Source organism: Coenobita brevimanus, chromosome 40, assembly GCF_032717465.1.
Source record: "Coenobita brevimanus isolate Jiangsu-jjx chromosome 40, ASM3271746v2, whole genome shotgun sequence".
Lineage (NCBI taxonomy): Eukaryota > Metazoa > Arthropoda > Malacostraca > Decapoda > Coenobitidae > Coenobita > Coenobita brevimanus.
This window is the reverse complement of record NC_136993.1, coordinates 62,493,854-62,516,169: the sequence shown is the minus strand read 5'-3', so window position 1 is coordinate 62,516,169 and position 22,316 is coordinate 62,493,854. Positions and strand designations below refer to the sequence as shown.

General features: G+C 41.4%; 1 protein-coding gene across 1 annotated transcript in view; it reads left to right on the top strand.

Moving 5' to 3' along the window:
• The window catches only part of LOC145397237 (uncharacterized), a 78,479-nt gene extending 62,536 nt beyond the window's left edge, over window positions 1–15,943 (top strand). Inside the window, exons 18-26 of the mRNA XM_080270432.1 lie at window positions 739–891; window positions 1,624–1,814; window positions 2,878–3,043; window positions 3,917–4,155; window positions 5,457–5,641; window positions 8,476–8,712; window positions 9,083–9,261; window positions 14,766–14,937; window positions 15,824–15,943. Coding sequence (XP_080126558.1) covers window positions 739–891; window positions 1,624–1,814; window positions 2,878–3,043; window positions 3,917–4,155; window positions 5,457–5,641; window positions 8,476–8,712; window positions 9,083–9,261; window positions 14,766–14,937; window positions 15,824–15,943 — 1,642 coding nt within the window. The remainder of the gene's footprint in view (window positions 1–738; window positions 892–1,623; window positions 1,815–2,877; window positions 3,044–3,916; window positions 4,156–5,456; window positions 5,642–8,475; window positions 8,713–9,082; window positions 9,262–14,765; window positions 14,938–15,823) is intronic.
• Window positions 15,944–22,316: the final 6,373 nt, after the last annotated feature.

Genomic DNA, 22,316 nt, shown 5'->3' with positions numbered 1-22,316 from the left:
GACGCAGCTGCGGCTTCCACCCTAGAGCCAGACAATCATATATTCATGCACCTCGCCACGAGGAAAATCCTTGGTCAGACGCTGGCAAGACGCTCCCTACCACGAGATGGCGCGACGAGTAGTTCCCAACACGGCACATGTTGTGAACTGTACCTGTAAGACGGCCTCATATTAGCAGTTGCTTACTTGTGGTCGACAGGTCTGCTTGACCAGACAGTCCAGGGATATGCAATAACAACGATGCCCTCTGAATCATGCCACTGGGGGTTATTCTATGCCAGCATTCTTCCCCTGAACAAGTCCCTACTTCGATGACAGTTACTCCACAACGTCGTTCATATCCTTGTCATCGTCCACTAGTAATACACCTAGAGAAGGTAGCAACAGGAGCCAGTCTCATAACGTGAGGCCACATGAAGACTTGCAGTGCTTCAGTTTCCCTAAGAATTTCCCATTTCCTGCCTTCACAGAAGCCCCACTTTAATGGCGTCACCTCGAATCTCTATGAGTAAGCAGTGGCTCAACACATCCCTATGGGCAGCGAGAGTACAGCCAAGAACCAGCGGCCAGCAGTCCTGTCGTTCAAATTCAGCCTACCTCCTGCAAAGACCGTTACATGCTATGAGGGGTTACAACTCATCTGGCTGCTGCATCCAGACTAGTTACTGTTATCAAGTTCATTTCTTGTTATCTGTGAGTGGATACCACCTACTGGGCTTCTGCAACCTTTCCTGACAGTGGTGATGCACTGGAATGCCAAAACACCAAACGACCAGGCTCTCCTTGGTATGGCCAGGTACTGGAACCAGAGTTCATGATTGCATCTGTGGTGATTTATATCACTGCAGATGCCCGCAAATCCATGCTGTTCTTTCGAAGACTGCTGAATAAGCAAGGAGAACCAGAACACAAGAATTTCATTCCATTTCATTCCATTATGTGTGGTACACATTGTACGTTGACACAGACTCGTTAAGCAACATGTGTGATTTCAGTACTTAACCCATTCTCATATTACACAGCGGTCGCACCTTATGCTGACATTTACCCTCACACTGACCTTATGTTGCAACATGGAACGTATACAAAGCCTGTACGGCAAAACTTGCATTTCCAACGTCTTACAGTTCCTGATAACGTATATATATATATATATATATATATATATATATATATATATATATATATATATATATATATATATATATATATATATATATATATATATATATATACACTGTATACATATGAGTATAGTGGCTGTTAGTATTGGTTTGTAAAGACAGTATCAAGGTAACTGAGTGATAATCAGAATGTGTTAGCCTTTGATAAAGGTATCTTGAGTTCCGTTTGACAGTGAGACTCAGTAACTGGATATAGTCGAATGTTATTGGATGAAAATCACTACGAAGAATTAATGATTATTCTATTAAATCTGTGTTATCATTTATCTCCATCTATCCAACCAGTGTTCAAACCGAAAAATATATGGCGGAAACTGCTCTAGAAACAGAAAGAACGCAGCATGTCCAGTAAAAAAGACTATAATTGCACATTATTCAAACCTTCAGTCACTGCTGCTGTACTTGGTTTACAAGTAGTAATACATTATTTTCTATTCAGGCTGATTGAGGAGGCTGGTTTGTGGCATCTGTCTGGGACGCGGGTGGTGGTGGTGGGTGGGAGGGCAGGAATGGAGGCTGTCCTGCTTCATCCCAGCCTCCGCAACACCATCCACGCCATATACCTCGCCGTACAGAATGCAGGTCAAAGTGACCCTAGCAAGCTCAGTCCTTCAAGTCTTACACCTCAAGGTCAGTACATCTTCCTTGACAACTCTCTCTCTCTCTCTCTCTCTCTCTCTCTCTGAACTGTGCCTCACAACGTCACTGTAAATGACGATACAGATGCTGACTTTAATGAATGTATTATATCCAAAAATTGCGGCTCTGGATGTAATTCTTTTATTTGAATAATTTACTGTATCAAATTAAGAGGCATAATGCTGATGACTTCGCTGAATGATACTGACAATAACGATAGTGATAATTCTGAAGACGACTATCCTGACAACGATGATGATGGTGATGATAATGACGATTTTCTCATCAGCAAAAAAGCATGACCGTGTGCATATATACCGACGATGTATGTACTGCAGGAGAGGGGAGGCTGGCATACAACTGACCTATCAGGGAAAATTGTCTGACCACAGCCTTCACCCAGCCTCTTTGTACCCTGACGCTAAGGAAATGGACCTGTTCTATGGTAAGATCTTTTCGGGTTTGTATTCTTAAACCCTTGGCAAATGTGACTGAGTTTTATTTTTACTCTACTGCTGCAACATAAATATAATTAGCTTAAGAGATCTCCACTGTAGTCCGTTCATCATAGCCTGGGTCAGATTTTCGTCCTATAACAGTGTATTTCATCCAACTTAGTGGAATAATAAGAAAACCCATTACCTGTAAATCCTTTACATGACACTTCTTCTTGACTAGCATTATATCTATTCTTATTCCAAGAGTCTTTCCTAAATTGACAATAATCTTTGTTAAATACCAAACGTAGAATAAAGTGACATCATCATTGCCACTTTTTTTTTTTTTTTTAGGATCAGTTTTTTACTCTTAAAAGGACAGCTTCAGAGTCTGAACTGCAACAGATTCAAATACGTTCCCTGTGACAAGTTCCTCACTTCATTCCAGCCAACTTATATAATTCATATGGCCATAAAAAACGTAATGTATTTTCCTTATCTTAAAGACCAATAACAGTTAAACACCTGCGTAGCCATTGACTCATAGTATATTTTCCGACACATACAGTCGCCCAGCATGCCAGAAATTCCTGACACTTTTTCTAACCTTTCCCCAGACGAGCTACATAACCTGCATGGGCACCAGTTCAACGTAATCACCGCCAGGTATTTCCCCTACATGGACTACACCCCAGTCAGCAAGAAGAAGGGCAGCATCGTCACACTTAAAGATTCAGTTGATGCCAATTTGCTTCTAGCCTTCTCTCATACCCTGAATTTCACGTTAGTTGACAGATTTTAAGAACAGTTTGATACTTGTGTTCATCATTTTTTATCCCAACTTTAAATCTTACGTAACAGTTGAAATAAACAAGGATCCAGGAGCATCATCATCACCAACATCATTATTACCTTTTTATCTCATGTGTGTGTGTGTGTGTGTGTGTGTGTGTGTGTGTGTGTGTGTGTGTTATTGTGTGTGTGTGTGTGTGTGTGGTAAGGGGGGGGAAGCTTATTCATTTTTGTCCCAGGCTGTGTCAGAGGAGAATTTGAGAACTTGAATTTCGTAAAAAAAAAGGGGGGGGGGTGCTCTACATATCCTCCACAGAAGACCTTCCAATATTTCATACACATACCCTACTAATACCATTAAATAAGTTCTGAATAAGACAACTATGACATGTATTCAGTATGGACGGAGTGTATCTGAACCGAAATGTTCCATCCATCCATCATCCAATCCTATGTTGCCCCATGAGAAGCATAGGAGTCCAGGGCAAGGCAAGTTGGTCCTGACATTTAAGATGAGAGTGACCAACCTCACTTATCCCTGAGTGGCATTACATGAGCAATAAACCCCAACCACCCCTTGGATATAAACCTACACAGGCTCAGTCCGATTGGAGTGCCTTAATTACCCACTAAACCACCAGGCACCAAATGTTTACATGTGAAAATGTGTGACAGGATGATAAGCCTCAGAAAATGAACTCTCCAGGCTATTCGTGGAGTAGGAAACATACAACACAACTAGGGTTATGTGGAAATTTTACAAACCAATGATTGGCAATCCAACTGCCTTACTGTATTGTCAAAGGATATTAACCTAAACCTGCTTGCATTTCCTACATGGTCATTCTCTCAACTCATCAAAAGCTTCGAAATCCAAGAGGAACCCAACCGGTCCTGGGGCGTGGAGAAGAACGGCACCTTTGACGGCATGATGGGACTCTTGCAAAGGGAGGAAAAGGATTTCTGTACCGTGTCGGGCCCATCACCAGGCCGCCTTAAGGCTATAGAATACGCCAGAGGATACCCTTCAGATTTGGTCACGGTGACGTCCCTGAAACCCACCCTCCTGCCGCAGTACCTCTCGCTCATTAGGCCATTTTCAGGTATATAAAAGTAACCCATTATCTGCCCTAGGGTTTCCACTGACTGATTAAGCTTTTATCAGTTGTGTAACCATTAGCTGCATTAAGATTCTATAGATTAGGCAATTATCAAGTGTGTAATACATTATTTGCTCTAGAATTTCCACTGATTATGTAAAGTCATAAGAAAAAGTATCGTTACCCTCAGGGATGTTCGATGCTAAACGAACGTTAGCTGGGCTATGTGGGCGGGTCCTTGCTGTTCGCCCCTCCCATATCTAGTGTTACCATATCACAATCCCATTACAAGAGTTGGAATAATGAGCAAGAATGAGCCATATGGCGGGGAAATATATAGGACGTGTTTGCGTTACCCTGAGCGCCCCGCTGGGGATTAATAATGAAACTCGGCACGTTTATTATTTTCCTACTATTCAACACTTATTATCTATAGAATACAACAAATAAATTATTTTGGAGGGTATTCAATCTATAGCAATCGACTATCTTTTTTTTTTTTTTATGATAGTCTAGCAGGGGTGCACGAGTTCATTTGTTTGCTTTAGATGGGTGGTTAAATGCTTCAGATGGATGCTTCAGGAGTTTTGGACGCAGGAGCTGGGTAAACAAAATATTAAAGCAATGAGACTAAACATCTATTATTTTTCTTCTACTCAACGTTTACTATAGCAATACATATCATTATTACACTGAAATTTACTAACGTGGCTTGTATCGGCTGAAACACTATCATACGTCTGGCATGGGTGCACATACTCATTGCCTTTTTGCATATGTGTTGCCGACTTCAGACCATTCGGTTATATTTTTATTTAATGAATTCGGTGCCGGATAATATAATAAAGAGTATTTTCTCTATGCACAGAGGCCAAACGATCTAATTAGTTTTTATTACCTCTAGCACAAATTCTAATATCTGTCTCACATAACCGACATTGACGGGTTTGAGGTGCATACTTTCCAGTCCCGTGATTCCACAACACTTCGTCGTTGTGTCATAGTGCATAGCTCTGAAGGGTAACGATAGTTTTTCTTATGACTGTACATCATCAAGTGAGTAACTCCTTATCTACTCCAGAATTTTTACCTTGACAGAACAGATAACTTTCCTGTGGAAAAGTAACTCATAATCTGCCTGGGGATTCGCTTATCAAAATATAATCGTCTAAGATAATCAACATAGAATCCCCTGCGATTTTGATGCTGCCATAGTGGATGAACTATATCAGTTACTCATCCTTTAGCAACATATGTTTACGTTTTTTCTAATACTCAAGTTTGTATCAAACATGTTCCTTCAGTTGAGGTTTGGATGGGGGTGTTGGTGGGAGTGGTGGTGTGGGGAGTGATACTGTGGGTGCTACAGCGGGCGTGGGCGTGGGTGGCAGGTAGGCGTGGAATTAAATTCAGCACGGCCTTCCTGTACGGCTGGGGCGCCCTTCTGGAACGGCCGCCACTAGACCCCTCTGTCAATGTCTCTGGTCAGGTAAATGGCAGATTTTTATTTTTATTTTTCAAATAGTAAGTTCCTCTTTCGTATCTCATACCAAATAATTACTTTTATGTCATAACTTATAAACAAATACTGTAATCATTGTCTTTTTGAGAAAAGGTAAAGTACGATCTATTCCAAGCTGTATCTTTATATATATATATATACAATTCTTTTTAACCGAAGGGTAAACTGACGATCATTTTCCCCCTGTTATAAACCAAAAAGAAGCTAGCTATTATTTTTTTATATAATCAGTTGCACATGTCTTGACGCAGCACATGATCCTACGACCAGTTTTCTTCTTAAAGAATCGACAAGTACCCAATTATCTACATATAAAGCAGCCCAGTTGCTGTCATCAGTCACAGCATGAAAATGATGAACAGCCTGAATTAACTTACACACTTGTGTTAATTTATTGCCGTAGTAAATATTTCACTCTGGACAAAGAATTAATCAATGCAGAATCACCATATGTCTTTTTATTCTTCTTGTTCTAGGGTCAGTTTTCTGTAGTATATCACAACAATCGGTTAATTCCGTGTCAGTTTGACAACAAACTTCCAATCACTTCTTTGTCGTAGCTGTCAAACTTTTTCTCGGATACTTCCTATAAAGAAGAGGATTATTGGTTTGATGTAGAAGGGGAAAAAGCACAGTGAACTTGTTTCTTTTTTCCTGCAACTCCTTGCCGTAGCTAGACTTATCTCTAAAGGAAGGACATGGGATGGAAATGAAAAATTTCTCGTGTCTTTCTTTTTTTCATTTATAATAAATTCCCTATTGTAGCTATAAAACTTTCTATTTTCCTGTCTCAATTCACGAACAAACATCCGTTCTATTAACTTGTTTGATTAGCCCATCTTGCACCAAAGGTTCACCATAAATGCTGGGGTTGATGTAGATGCCAGTAGGTAAAATACTGGCTGCCTCCTCATAACAACCAGTTCAGATTAACCATCACATTCCTAGCTTAAAGGTGATAAAATTTCATAAATGCCGTTCACACAGGTGTTGATAGGTTGATAGCTGCTATCATGCCTCATAACAACCGGGTTCATATTATTACACATGCCCACCTCACCGTCCAAGACAAATTAACCCGCAACGGCTAGAGAGGATAATGTTATTCTTTTATGGGTACATTTAAATCATTAAGTCACTGGGTCATATAAGTCTGTTTAGTGTCAATCAGTTATCTCATTTCATTCTGTTAAATATCATTTTTGTCTCGGAGGATTTACCTCTGTCAGGCTCCAGTGACTCACTTCCAGTTAATGAAAATCATTTTGCATTAGCTGGCATAGGTTGCTATAATAGTTTCCCTACTATAAGAGGCTTGGTAATACCAGTACAAGCACATTACTGCGCTGCGCTCTTGAATGTGCGTCTATCGGCGTATGGTGGCTTTGCTGCTGCCTGTAACATTAAGCAGTCTAAAAAATGCAAAGACATCCAAAACAGCCTGTCATAGGACATCAGTTTGGAGCATTTCTCTGTTATTCCCTGTGCTTGGAGACCTTTGTACTATCAACCACATGGAGAACTTTGTACACTCAGCCACATAAAGCTCACGCGTGAAGTCGCTGTAGGAGCTGAAAAGTGGCCGAAACACCAGCACAAAGAACATTACTGGGAATATCAGCAACTGAATTCCTAGTGGCTAAGTATGCAAAGTTTCTTTAAAACATTTATCAAGTTTCGGAGTTTTGTCAGGGAGAGACAACCAAACAAACATAACTGTAAAGGTACACACAGAAACTCAGCGTCAATATAATGTTTGATTAACACTCCATGTTTCCTGTGACTTGCTCTCAGTCTGACATTAAGTGAAATGATGTAGGAGAGAAGGTGTGAACATGAGGGTTTATACATTATACTTGCTTGACACAGACGGTGTGGTGGCTGTTGTGTTCCCTCAACATTACGACAGTGTTCAAATCCTCCCAAAGTATTCAACTGTCAGCTGATAAGCATAAAGGTGGTAAGATTTCGTATTTACTTACTTTATACTGATATCTTTATGGTTTCTGTCGTGTCTGGCTCCCTCACCGTCCACCTCTCAGCCCATGAACATAATAATGATAAGGTTCCATGTATATATATATATATATATATATATATATATATATATATATATATATATATATATATATATATATATATATATATATTGAAGGCTCCAACATGCTTGCATGCATAGGCCTTGGTCACCTGATGGCGGGTCTCCATACTGCTCGATCTGTGGCAGCTTCCCTGTTCAGTCCTTTATCCCTAAGATCATACTCAGTGATCTCTCCCAAGGTCTTTTTCGGTCTGCCTCTAGCAACCCTATCCCGAACATTAACACTCCTTATTTTCTGGACCCAATTATCATCCCCCATCCACTCCACATGCCGAAATCACCTCAATCTACCTCTCCTCATCACAACACCAATACACTCCAGTCCCATCCTACCTCTCGACTCTTCCATCGTAAACCTGTATATATATATATATATATATATATATATATATATATATATATATATATATATATATATATATATATATATATATATATGTGTGTGTGTGTGTGTGCGTGTGTGTGTGTGTGGATGTTATACAGACTCTGGTGGGGTGATGGCTGTTGTCTTGCCCAGTCTCTCTTATCGTCCACTTTTCATCCCATAGGCATTAAAGTGGTAGGGTTTTGTATACTATGTACTGATGTTGGTGGGGTGGGGTGATGGCTGGCGACCTGTCCAGTCTCTCTTATCGTCCACTTTTCATCCCCTAAGGCATTAAGGTGATAAGGTTTCGTAATATGTACTGGTTTTATGCAGATGCTGGTGGGGTGGTGGCTGGTGTCCTGCCTCATCATCACGACGGGGTTCAGGTCCTCCCTCATTGCCCACCTTACCGTCCAGGGCAAGTCTCAGCCGATAAGGACGCTGGAGGACTTGGTGGGGCAGCAGAGGTGGGAGTGGGGCATTGAGGCCTGGCTTATGAGGGGAATACCAAGTGAATATTTTGCTGAGCACACTGACCCGGTTGTCATAGAGGTTTACAGGAGGATGGAGGTAAGATGAAAACTAATTATTATATTTGGATTGCTTTCATCTGACGTAACTGGGCCACTTCTATAACTTCAAGGTTGTGGTTCCATGGAATTCTATATGCCTTTGATTTGGGATGAGGTCCCTTGATTACTAAGCAAATCACCCTTCCAGTCTGACTACATCTGGCCATAATCCGAGATATGGAGTTAGGAATTTTCGTCTGAACACAGTAAGTGAACTATACGCAAATATTCTCTATGATATTTACGATCTCTCTCTCTCTCTCTCTCTCTCTCTCTCTCTCTCTCTCTCTCTCTCTCTCTCTCTTCCTGCGTAGGTTCTTTATTTTTTTTCTTTGCCTTATTACGGCTTTGCATTTATTACTGGGCAGATCCTGGACGCCAAGGATGCTCTGGTCAAAGTGCTTTCTGGTGGCTACTCCTTCATCAGCTTCAAGAACTACATAAATGTGGTGGTGGAATCTGACTTTGCTGACAGCACTGGACAGACTCCCTTCTACATCAGCAACCGTGGCATCTACATTCAGGCAGCATTTGGATGGGGCTTCAGGTGAGGATTCATTGAGGAGTATGTGGCACCATCCACCCATCCGTCCAACCCTCTTTGCCACGAAACACTTCCTTTTTCCATACCTGTACTAGATAATGATGCCGGTTGTGTGTCCCCGGGCATCTGATGCCATACCCAACCGTCGAAGCTGCCATGGCTCGCTTACTGATATGCCATGCATGCCAGACGAACTGTAGTCTGGAAGGAAGACTCCCTTCCCTATTGTGATGGCTATCTGGTCCTTTAATTTGCTGTGCACTTGCTTATTGATTGTCCCGGTCTAGGAGTTGCTGTTCATTGATATGTCGATAGGCGTAGGGCAGGAGGCTGGTATTACCTTCTCCCCAGTGCTTGGTGAGACGTGAACGATGAGTGAAAGAAATTCTTTCTTGAGGAAGTAAGCTTCCTTGGTCAGCTAATGATTTATTGTATGTGGATTTGTACTTTATTTTTGACTTTGGTGTGTAAATGTTAATGCGTGGTGTTTGTATTTTCACCATCGTTCTAATTATCTTCTTTGCTAAACGGCAGGAAGGCCCTCAGACGTTTCGCTGCCAGCATCACGTTCTTTAATGAATCAGTAAAAATGCCATTACTCATACACTGAAGACAGCAATTCCAAGAACATGAACAGGAAGACAGAAAACCTGAATAACTATCAAACAAAGCTCACATTCACTCACTCATTCACTCACTCACTCACTCCTGCATTCACTAATTCATTCATTCACTCACTCGCTCACTACTTACTCTCAAAAAACAAAACAAAAAAAGCATGCACATACATACAACAGGTCACATATTTAAGCTTTCAATTTTCATGGCTACACCTCACAAGGCACATGATGCAATGAAGTGTGCACTTCATAATGTTTGTGGGATAGAGTCGTTCTGCTGGCTGTCAAGTTAAGAAAGCAATGCAGCCTTCGACATGTATAGCCCCATAAAACATCATCCAGTCATGTGTCTACTTCGAAACAGTAAAACTACAAAAAGAAATAAGGCAGCTTCTTTCTACTCTTTACTTGACAAGCTGATAAATCCCCTGAATTATTCTGGAATTCTTTACTGCTGGGATAAGTATGTCTATTGGCATTAATATAAATAAATAGGTGAATATTAATAATGATAATGATAATGATGATGATGACGATAATAATAATAATAATAATAATAATAACTTATTATTATTATTATTGATCTTGACCTTGACCCACTTTCACTAATATCGAACTCGTAGGAGGTCTTCATACTACACACCCGTTAAGTTTTGTAATGATATTTTGAGCAGTTGCGAAGTTATCGTGGTAACAGACACGCAGACACACAGACACACAGTCAAACTGAAAACAAGACTCGTAGGAGATATTCATCCCTACTTTACGCCTGCAAAATTTTGTGATGATACCTTGAGCGGTTGCGAAGTTATCAAGGTAACAGACAGACAGACCTTGACTTACTTTCACCAATTTCGAATTCGTGATCGCTTGTTTTCCCTGCTACACACCTGTAAAATTTTGTGATGACAGCTTGGGCGGTTGTGAAGTTATCGTGCTAACACACACACACACACACACACACACACACACACACACACACACACACACACACACACACACATAAATTGAAAGCAATACCAGCTTAGCTATTGCGGTTGGTAATAATAATAATGATAAGAATAATAATAATAATAATTATTATTATTATTATTATTATTATTATAATAATGATGACATAATAATGATAATCAATATGAAGGGCGTTTTCGCTCATGACCTAGCGTTTGTAGTACATTATTATATTATTGCAAACTGTACATTGTTCTGGTGCAATAATAGTTTTGTGAATCATAAATTACAACACTGAACTGATCGACCAAGCATCTACAACAAGATCACTGATTTACCTTCATTAGGTAAAGATTTATTAGCCTATGAAGAGCTCGACGGTCGGGAAGGACCGGGCCAGATAGGCCTAAGCCAGGTGGGGCTGCTTACTGTAATTTTCCATCCATACACCTACAGTAAACTTCGCTTGGTCGCTCGTAAACAAAATTGTCAACCATCGTTACCGGAAGAGCTAACATTCGCTCCCACTCCCACTGGAATAAGTCGCACACCTGCAGTGGCGAGATGGGTTTGAGGCCCACACAGATAAGAGTGCTTTACCCCTACAGTACGATGTTATTCAATAATAAAGTCCACGACGATGACGGTTAATAATAGTAATAATAATAAAACGCTATTACTACTGCTACTGCTACTACTACTACTACTACTACTACTACTACTACTAATAATAATAATAATAATAATAATAATAATCTATCTATCTATTGCCAGATGCCTTAATCCCGTTTGGGGTGGCCACAAACAAGTCGCCTCCACGTCGCCCTGTCCCCCGCCATTTCATTGCCCTGCTCCCAACTCACACCCTCCTCTCTCATATACCTCTCCACCCCATCCATCCATCTCATCCTCGGCCTCCCCCTCCCTCTTCCCCCCTCCACCTCACTCACATACACTCACTTCGTCAGTCTTTCACCCTCCATCCTCTCCACATGGCCAAACCACCTCAGTGTGTTCCTCATAACGCTTCCTATCACATCCACATCCACACCACAACGCTCCTTTATATCCTCATTCGTCAGCCTGTCTCTCCATGTGACTCCACAGGCTCCTCTTAAATAACTCATTTCCACTGCTCTCACTCTTGACTTGTGTCCTTCCAACAACGTCCAAGCTTCACTTCCATACGTTAGAGTTGGTATCACAATACTGTCATGTAGTAACTTTTTCATTTCCATGCTCACTTCCCTGTTTCTTATCACTGCTTTCAAAGAACTAGCAACCTTTCTTCCCTGCTGTCCCCTTTCAAGCACTTCACCCTCTAAACCTCCATCCTTACTCGTCACATTACTCAAGTACTTAAACGTACTCACAATTTCCAATTCCTCACCATCCAACCTCGCTGTACATTCACTGACTTCACCTCTCTCAAAGACCATCACTTTACTCTTCCCTACATTCACCTTGAGATTCCGTTTCTTACACACTCTCCCAAACTCATCCACCAAGTCTTTCAGCTCCCCTTCGTCTTCAATCAACAACACAGTATCATCTGCAAACAACAGTACATGGAGTTTCCAAACACTATCCTTTCTCACCAGGGCCACTCCAACATCCACATACCCTACCTTGTACCTCTTTTATTACCCCATCCATGTACAGATTGAACAACTATGGAGACATGACACATCCCTGTTTCAACCCAACTTTCAAAGAGAAAAATTCACTTAGTTCACCATCCACACGCTTTGCAGCCTTAGCACCATCATACATACTCTTCACAGCATTCAACAACTTCCCATCTACTCCATATATTCTTAATACTTTCCACAATCCTTGTCTATCCACCCTGTCATATGCTTTCTCCAAATCCATGAAAGCCGCATACAACTTCTTTCCCTTTTCTAGAAACTTTTCCACTAAAGATCTAAGAATGAATATCTGATTTACACAACCTCTTCCCTTCCTAAAGCCTCCCTGTTCTTCTCCAACTAATTCCTCTATTCTTTCTCTAACTCTGTCAATAAGTATCCTACCATACACTTTTCCTATTATACTAAGAAGACAAATGCCCTTGTGATTACCACACACTTCTTTTTCCCCTTTTCCTTTGTACAAGGGAATAACTATACCTGACTTCCAATCCTCCGGGACTCTACCTTCCTCCCAGGCCAATCTGAACATCTTCCACATCCATTCTACTACTATCTCTCCCCCATGCTTCAGCATTTCACCACACACTCCATCAATTCCTGGGGCTTTCCCCAATTTAACTATCTTCATTGCTTCCACAACTTCTATCCTACTGATTTCTTCCTGTCTTCTCACCTCCCTCCTTCTCCCAGCCATTCCTCAGCAACTTATACTCGCATTACTTCCATCCTCTATGTTCAACAATTCCTTAAAGTGTTCTCTCCATCTGCTCACTTTTTCTCCCTTCTCCACTAGTAATCTACCAATTTTATCTTTCACTCCCCTGCTAACTTCACTTCCACCCTGTTTTACTCTTTTCACCTCTTTCCAGAACATTTTCTTACGGTCCCTCCACTTTACACTCAAAATCCTTCCAAATTCCTCATCCACTCTCTTCTTACTCTCTCTTACTAATCTTTTCACCTCTCTTTCTTTCTACATATAACTCTCTCTTCCGCCTCTCAACTTCTTCCACGCCCCCATTTCTCATCCATTCATTGTATGGTTTCTTCTTTTGTGCCACAGCCTGTCTCACCTCTTCAGTCCACCATGCTGTTCCTTGCTCCCTCCTCCGTCTTCTCTTCCTTCCACACACCACATCACATGCTGCACATATTTCTTCTGTAAATATCCTGTACACACCTTCCACGTCTCCCTTCTGCTCCAGTTCATATTTACCCAATCGTTCCTCCAGTTCTCTCTTATACTCTGCTTTTTTCTCATCCTCTTGTAACCTTTCCGCTCTCCTTGCAACTACTCCTTCCTCTCGTCTTTCCCTTCTTCTATTCCTCCATCTTACTTGAATCCTAATTCTGGCCACCACCAAGTAGTGGTCAGAAAGTCCACTCCCCCAACCTCTATAAGTTCTTGCATCCATTACACATCTTCGCATCCTTTCATCCAAACACACATAATCAATCATTGCCCTCCTTTCATTCAGTTCACCATCCACCCTTCTCATCACTCGCCATGTACACCTGTGGATCATTTTATGCCTGAAGCGGGTATTGGCTATCACCAACCCCCTCCCAGCACAAATGTCCACTAACGCACTCCCATTCTCATCTGTCTCAGCAGGCACACCCCACTCACCAACTATTCCATCCACCTTCACATTCCCTACTTTACCATTCATATCACCGATGAAAAACACTCTCTCATTCCTTCCAAACTTTTCCATGCACACTTCCACATTTGTCCAGAACTCTTTTCTCACTCTCCTAGCACGATCTTGCGTTGGCGCATACGCACACACAATCGCCCACATTTATATTCCAACTTTCAACTTTACCCACACAATCCTTGACCCAACTGATCCATACTGTCTTGTGCTCTTCTTCCATCTTTTACTCCTTTGTCCTCTCATTCTCACCTACTCCTGCACATATACCCCATCCATACTCCTATTCTCTCACACTTTCTCCTCCCCATTTTGTTTCAGTTATTCCACATACATCCACTTTCGCACCCTCAAGCACCTGGACAATCTCTCTCTCTTTCACCTCGTCATTCGCTCCTCTTACATTCCATGTACTCATTACCAAGTCCTTTGTCCGGTCCTGGGTCGTCATCGTTTGGTCAGTCCTTGTCCGAGGCTTCTTGTTTGTTTTTTAGTTAATAATAATAATAATAATAATAATAACAACGATGATGATGATGATGATGATGATGGTGATGATGATGATGATGATGATGGTGATGATGATGATGATTATTAATATTACTGTACTTGATTTTTTCCAGGAAGGGTGCACCATTCTACCCTAAATTCAGTGAGCTGATGAATCGCCTGGAAGACGCTGGAATCATACACTACTGGACTAAACAGGTGATAGCACGTAGGGTGAGGCAGAACAGAAGAGTGGCAGCCCAGCAGCAAGGAGGAAGTGCCTTACAAGTCGACCAGAAGGCAAGTGTGAGTGTGGCAGATATAAGTGCATTCAGGAGGCTCTGTCGTACATCTTCCTTTACGATTTATTCTTGTTAATAATGAAGTGGGTATTGATGGCTTTATACATACTGTATACCGTCCATTCTAAGACTTTCCTAAGCTTTGTAAAATTGTTGGTAGCAAAAATAAAATATAAACAGCGGAATGAAGGAGTTCGACTCTGCTCTTGGTCGTTTTCTATATGTAATTAAACTCAGTCGTACAGTGTTAAGGTTTATTTAAGATATACATACAGTGAGGCGATGTATGTAACCTCCAAATCTTCGTCCTGTCAACTACCTTTGCAACCTATTTCTCACCCAGTCTCCCAGCTGCGGTTTTACAGACACATCTTCACTCCTCCAGTGAATAACATGCTCTTAGCACATTCAGCCAGGCAGGCACTACAAAAAGTGTGCCCACAATCCGACAAAGACTAGGAGAACATAATACTGTACTTGTATAATCGGTGGATCAAAATGTTGTCTACCATCTTTCCTTAGAGATAAATTTGTATATAACATATTTTTTAGGCCATTTATGTATCCTCATACCAAATTCTATATGATGACATTATCATTATTGGTTTTGGAATCACATGTCCTGGTAAAGCTGATCAGCTTCAAGGCTTCATAGATAGGAAGTATAAATGTATGACCCTTTTCGGTATGGGGTATGTTGATAGTTCAACTGTTGTGCTTTCCTTTTCCTAGTTATGGATCTTACTGATTTTGTTTAATAACCGAAAATGGATGGGATCATGATGATGATGACGATGATGATGATGATTTATTTTTATGGCCACGATTAACCTCAGGATTACATACCAAATACAAACTAATCATTTACAGTACAGCTTTCACAGGTGGAGGGTCGTGAGGTAGTGCTGGGCCTGAACCACCTGCAGGGCGCCTTCTACTCGATCTTCCTGGGGTTCTCTGTGGCATCACTTGCTCTGCTTGGGGAGAACTTCTCTCACTTCCTTAAATAAGCCAGTAGAAATACTGAAAAAAAGGCTATTATTTGATACCAATACTCAAATCGTACATACAAAATGGACCAGATCCCTTGCACAATATAAAAAATACATGGAAATGGAACTTTGAAATCCACTGTCACACTCCTTACTTGGTTGCTATTTCCGCTGTTATTATCGTTCCTCTTTAACAGATTCTAAAGATTCTGCAGAATATGAATCATAAACAGATCTCATCTTCCTCCCCCAAAAGAGAAATATTTATTTTATTATATACTTGAAATGGATAGAAAATAGAGGAAGGGAAGAGAAATTTAAAACATAAGCACTGAAATAATATGGATTTACCTATCGGCTTTCACAAATATTATTGTTATCTGTACTGTGCCATGTGGTTTGAAACATTTGGACCTCTTCCTATACACACACACACACACACACACACACACACACACACACACACACACACACACACACACACACACACACACACACACACACACACACACACACACACAAAGTCTATGGCAGGCTAAATCTCTCACAATCAAGCTTTCTCTGAATTCAGTGATACACTTTGGCTTGTGTAAATATATTCAGAGTTACTGTGTGCCAAAAGGCGTTTCATCAAATGCATTTCCTCTTACACTACAAACATCCAGCTAACCCACTATCAACAAGGTTAAGCTAGTTTTGCGGTTATGGCATTCGATATCCACTGCACACACAAAAGATTTATTCCACGGACTGTCGAAATCTCATGTCACGAAAGATATTTGCTGAAGTACAATATCCTGCATACTTGATCTACTTTACGCAGAGGAATACTCAACCTTTTATCGGATATATTGCAACATAAGCGGGACCAAATTCAGTTTAGGAAGCAACGGATAGTATTGTCACAAAATGTTTCAAAAGCGCTTGCATTTGATGAAACTTCCTTATACTGTTTAAAGTAACCTAATACTGTCATCTAGATACATCTTTAAAGTGAACATATAAGCACTAATATTCACATTATCAAACCTTTTAAGTGTTACTTAGTTATTTAAAGGGTGGAAACCGGTAGTGCCAGACGAATTTATAGCAAAAGTTTTTATGAAATGAGTTGTTCGCAAGTGAGGATAGTAAGTTGGATAAAGAAATGTCTGGTAATATATTTAGTCCAAGTGAACTACTGCCATTTATGAGCGAAACAATGCGTACTGTTGTTCCCTACATGTATAAAATATTCGTGTACGGAATGAGTGGGCACGATCGTCCCTAGGAATGCCTTGAATATGGAATGGGGTCCTAAACCAGTTAAAATTCGCTTACTTTAACCTGGGAAAAATTCGTAACCCCTGTCAGCTCTGTTGATGGCTAAGTGTATCCATACTGAAAGTCTGATCTGACTAGTAAACAAAGAGATTGATTCCTATCTCATAACTAAGACTCACTAAATTTTATGGAACCACGTCTTAGCATTCGATTTGCGATTGTGGCCCAGTTCTTTCACATGAAAACGAAGAAGTTATAGTTAGTCTCCCTTAGCACTCCTGGGAAGGGAACTCAGCAGCAGCTTTCCATTCAAAGTCCGGGCTGAGAAAACCACACAACACAAATCTCTTCAGCGCAACACGCACCTTCAGTCTCACCAGCGGCATGAGAGATACTGTATTGGTTTGTATTCAGTCGACGTGAGCTGTGGCTGGACTAACGACTTTGCTAACAATAGGTTTTTGCTTATTCCACGTCTTTCCCTAGCTTACTAAAACCTGATCTGCAACAGTCTAATATGCATCCTGGTTCGCAATAATCATACAGTTAGGAGAAAAGGAACAAGGAAGAAATCAAGATAAGGGAAGGGGGGCAGGAAGTTAAAACCACTGCCAATTGGCTAGTGAAGTCGTCTACTGTCTGAAATGACTTTAATTTGTTTCCTTAAAATACACTTTATTGATTTTACACCAGACAGAAAGACGGATCATAAAAACACCAATCAGGAATGAAATTCTCAGTACGTAAAACGTTTGTACACTAAGTTTTAGAGCCAAACTAATATGTGAAGGAGTGTGGCACGCACCAAGACTGCCGGGACTCAGGGAACGGCACTTGGGTATATGCACGGAATCTGACACATATGAATAATATGTACAAGCTGTGCAACATGACTGGCTTTAGTTACTCTTCAATAAAGTATTTATATTATCATCACTGACCTTTTTTTTCCACCTAACGATGAGGTGAGGAAGGGGGAACCATTGACCATTACATTACAGGGGAGGGCAAGCATTGGAATCTACCTCTCTTTAACCTTCAGGGAATTGAACCGGAGCCGGACATCAAGGCAATAAACAAAAACAGGAAATAAAAGCAGGGTAACTATTCATAAGTAACTATTTATACACTAAACCACATAAAAACACACTAAAATCACGAAAAAGCACTAAATGTAAAAAAAAAAAAAAAACAGTACTATACTGTAGTTGCAGTGCGTGAGTCTGAAGGTGTCAGTATTGTGCCCTGGCAACCTGCTCATCAACAGTGCATCCGATTTCTTGCATAATATGATACGCGTGTGATTCGTGTATAATATGTTCGTGTATAATAATGTTCGTGTATAATATATTCGTGTATAATAATATGATCTGTTTATAATATGGTACGAAATCGGACTCACTGTTGACTGGTAGGTTGCAAGGGTATCATAATGACAGTTTCAGACCCGTGCGCTGCGACTATAAACCTTTTGAAGTAGTCCAGCTTCCTTCACAAAGCTCAGGGTTTCCCATCCTATACAACAAGCTACCTCCCTAAGCACTGACAAAACACTGTATGAACCATCACCCACCTGTTGCTCAGAGAGGTACTGACGCCGTAAATCCCCAAGAGAAGTGCCAAACGGTCTGATGAATCAAGCAATCCTCACAGACTGGAGGGGAAGAGCCCTTCAATAAAAATCCATGAGAGAGTCAGGTGTGACCAATTCGCAACTGGCACAAAGCAGTCTCTCACCGGCGAGACAAGCCTCAGTAAGTGAAGAAGCTCACCCCACCACAAATTGCATGCATCTTGTTTGGCCCCACCACTTCCCAATGGTCTTCCCAACAATGCCGACTCTGTACACCAAAAAAGTGTAAAAATCATATGCAGGCAGCTGATGCAGAGGGGGAGGAGGGAATTTCACAGAAGCAGGAGGGCAAGCTGATGCTAGCTTAGCCAGCAGATCAGCTCGCTCATTTCCAGATACCTGTACATGGACAGGAACCCAACAAAACTCCGAACAACAGCCACTGTGGCCAAGGAGGTAAGACCACTGTAAAATTGATAAAACCAGCAAATGAGATGAATTAAAAGACTACAGTGCAGAGAGAGCACTATAGGAGTCACTAAAAAAAAAAGAAAAAAAAAACAGACTGGAGGAGAGTAAAAATGATTTGTAAGAGCAAATAGAATTGCAGTCAGTGCTGAAGCAGTACCAGGAAGATTACCATCTTGACTGAAGATGGGAGACGACACCAAAGCCCACTCCAGAAACAGTCTTTAATAGGTCATTGTAGACAGGGACAGAGCCCTCATGACTAGAAGCATGTTCTAAAAAGAGAGAAAGGGACACCTGAGAGGGATGTGAGCTCCTTTTACCAACAATGGAACTACAAAATGTTTCATAAGGAAGTAACTAAAACCCACTCTTGAGATCCGATGTGGACAAACTGCCAGTGGAACAGAGAAGACTAACACAACAGGCCGGACCCTGTAACCAAAAGTCTTTGGGAAACTAGTACAAGTGTCATAAACAGAAGATCCAGAATCCTGGTCATGGCACAAGACATTAAGTCTGGAATGCAGTGAAGATGATATCAAGACCTCATCATCAATGACTCGCGACGTAAATCCATTGGGAGAGAATCAGCATCCACCAACAAACTCCAAACTGGGGATGACACGAATGCCACAGGTGCCAGACAGACACCTGCATATTGTACCAAATGTAACATCCAGAGAGGGGCATCTGTAGCAGACGAGTCGACCTCATATCCATGTTCAAGTCTGAAAAGAATGAGGGATCTATGCAAAAGGGGGATGGTCTGATGGTCAGCACCCCAGAAGGTATGAGCCAAAACCCTCAAGACTCAAGACCTTAATACCAGCTGCCTTAATTTAATAAATATGAGGAACTCAAGGCAGTCGTCTATCAAATAAGAAAAAAAAAATCAATCAAGTCTCTTTCATGGAGGAGATTCTGTGACCACAGAGATTCAGGTCACAACCTGGGTGAACCCCATGAAGACGACAAAAATGGATAGCCACTGTCTGTATGGAAAAAAAAAAAAAAATGAAACCGAGAGACTCAGCCCACAGGCAAACTCTTTAGTGCAACATCCCTGCACAATCAGGCATTCATAATGCATTGATGGGAACTGAGAGGTCATCACATAATATGAGCCACATACACCATTTGGAAGTACTGTAGAAGGGCATAGCAAAGATACCAACACTAAGGATACTCCCTTGCAGTAGCTCGCCTTGAAATGCACGGGCATTAGAAAGCATCCCCCCTCCTCCACTTGGGAGCTTAAAAATCGGTTATATAAAAACTATGGAATAAAATAGCAGGCTCCCATGGATCGAGCTCATGAAGAGGAAGTAAATTGCCAGGATGCCAGCCAGTGTCGCATGCCTTCTCCAGATCGAAGAACACCGAGATTTGGTGTTTGTTAGTAATGAAAGCCTCATAGACGGAAGATTCCGAGGACAGCAAGGTGTCAGAGGTGGATCACATTTTAGAAAACCACACTAGACGAGATAAGCAGTCACCTCTTTCCACAAACCACAGAAGTCAACCAATGCCCATCTTTTCCAAGATTTTACACATAAGAAGTCAGAGAAATGGACCGATAATCTGTCACGTGCAGGGGTCTTTACCTGGCTTGGGGATGAGGATAACTACAGCAACTCCCCAACAAGCCGGCAACTCACCAGTACACCATCCGTTATTAGACAATGACAGCAAAATGACTGGGAGTCACCAGACAGGTGATGTAAAAAAAAATAAGGAATATCGTCACAGCCAGAAGAATCACGTCACTGTGACAAAGCCGCCTGTGGTTCAGAAATAGAAAAGGGAACATTATTATACTCTACCCAGACAGGGGCACAACTGAGATCACGAAACATGAGGAGCCAACAGCTGTATGCTGAATGTGAATCCGTATGAATGAGAGAGTGTTTTTGATCAGTGATATGAATCGTAAAGTAGGGAATGTGAAGGTGGATGGAATAGTTGGTGAGTGGAGTGTGCCTGCTGAGATAGATGAGAATGACAGTGCGTTAGTGGACATTTGTGCCGGGAGGGGGTTGGTGATAGCCAATACCCTCTTCAGGCACAAAATGATCCACAGGTATACATGGCGAGTGATGAGAAGAGTGGGTGGTGAACTGAATGAAAGGAAGACAATGACTGATTATGTGTGTGTGGATGAAAGGATGTGAAGATGTGTAATGGATGCAAGAGCTGATAGAGGTTGGGGGAGTGGACTTGCTGACCATTACTTGGTGGTGGCCAGAATCAAGATCCAAGTAAGATGGAGAAATAGAAGAAGGGAAGGACGGGAAGAAGGAGTAGTTGCAAGGATAGTGGAAAGGTTACAAGAGGATGAGAAAAAGGCAGAATATAAGAGAGAAGTGGAGGAACGATTGGGTAAATATGAATTGGAGCAGAGAGGGGATGTGGAAGGTGTGTGCAGGATATTCACAGAAGAAATATGTGCAGCATGTGATGTGGTGTGTGGAAGGAAGAGAAGACGGAGGGGGGGTGCAAGGAACAGCATGGTGGAATGAAGTGGTGAGAGAGGCTGTGGCACAAAAGAAGAAAGTATACAATGAATGGATGAGAAATAGGGGCGTGGAAGAAGTTGAGAGGCGGAAGAGAGAGTTATATGTAGAAAGGAAGAGAGAGGTGAAAAGATTAGTAAGAGAGAGTAAGAAGAGAGTGGATGAGGAATTTGGAAGGAATTTGAGTGAAAAGTGGAGGGACTGTAAGAAAATGTTCTGGAATAAGGTGAAGAGAGTAAGACAGGGTGGAAGTGAAGTTAGCAGGGGAAGGAAAGATAATAATGGTAGATTACTAGTGGAGAAGGGAGAAAACGTGAGCAGATGGAGAGAACACTTTAAGGAATTGTTGAACATAGAGGATGGAAGTAATGTTAGTATAAGTGGCTGGAGAATGGCTGGGAGAAGGAGGGAGGTGAGAAGACAGGAAGAAATCAGCAGGATACAAGTTGTGGAAGCAATGAAGAAAGTTAACTTGGGGAAAGCCCCAGGAATTGATGAACTGTGTGGTGAAATGCTGAAGCATGGGGGAGAGATAGTAGTAGAATGGATGTGGAAGATGTGCAGATTAGCC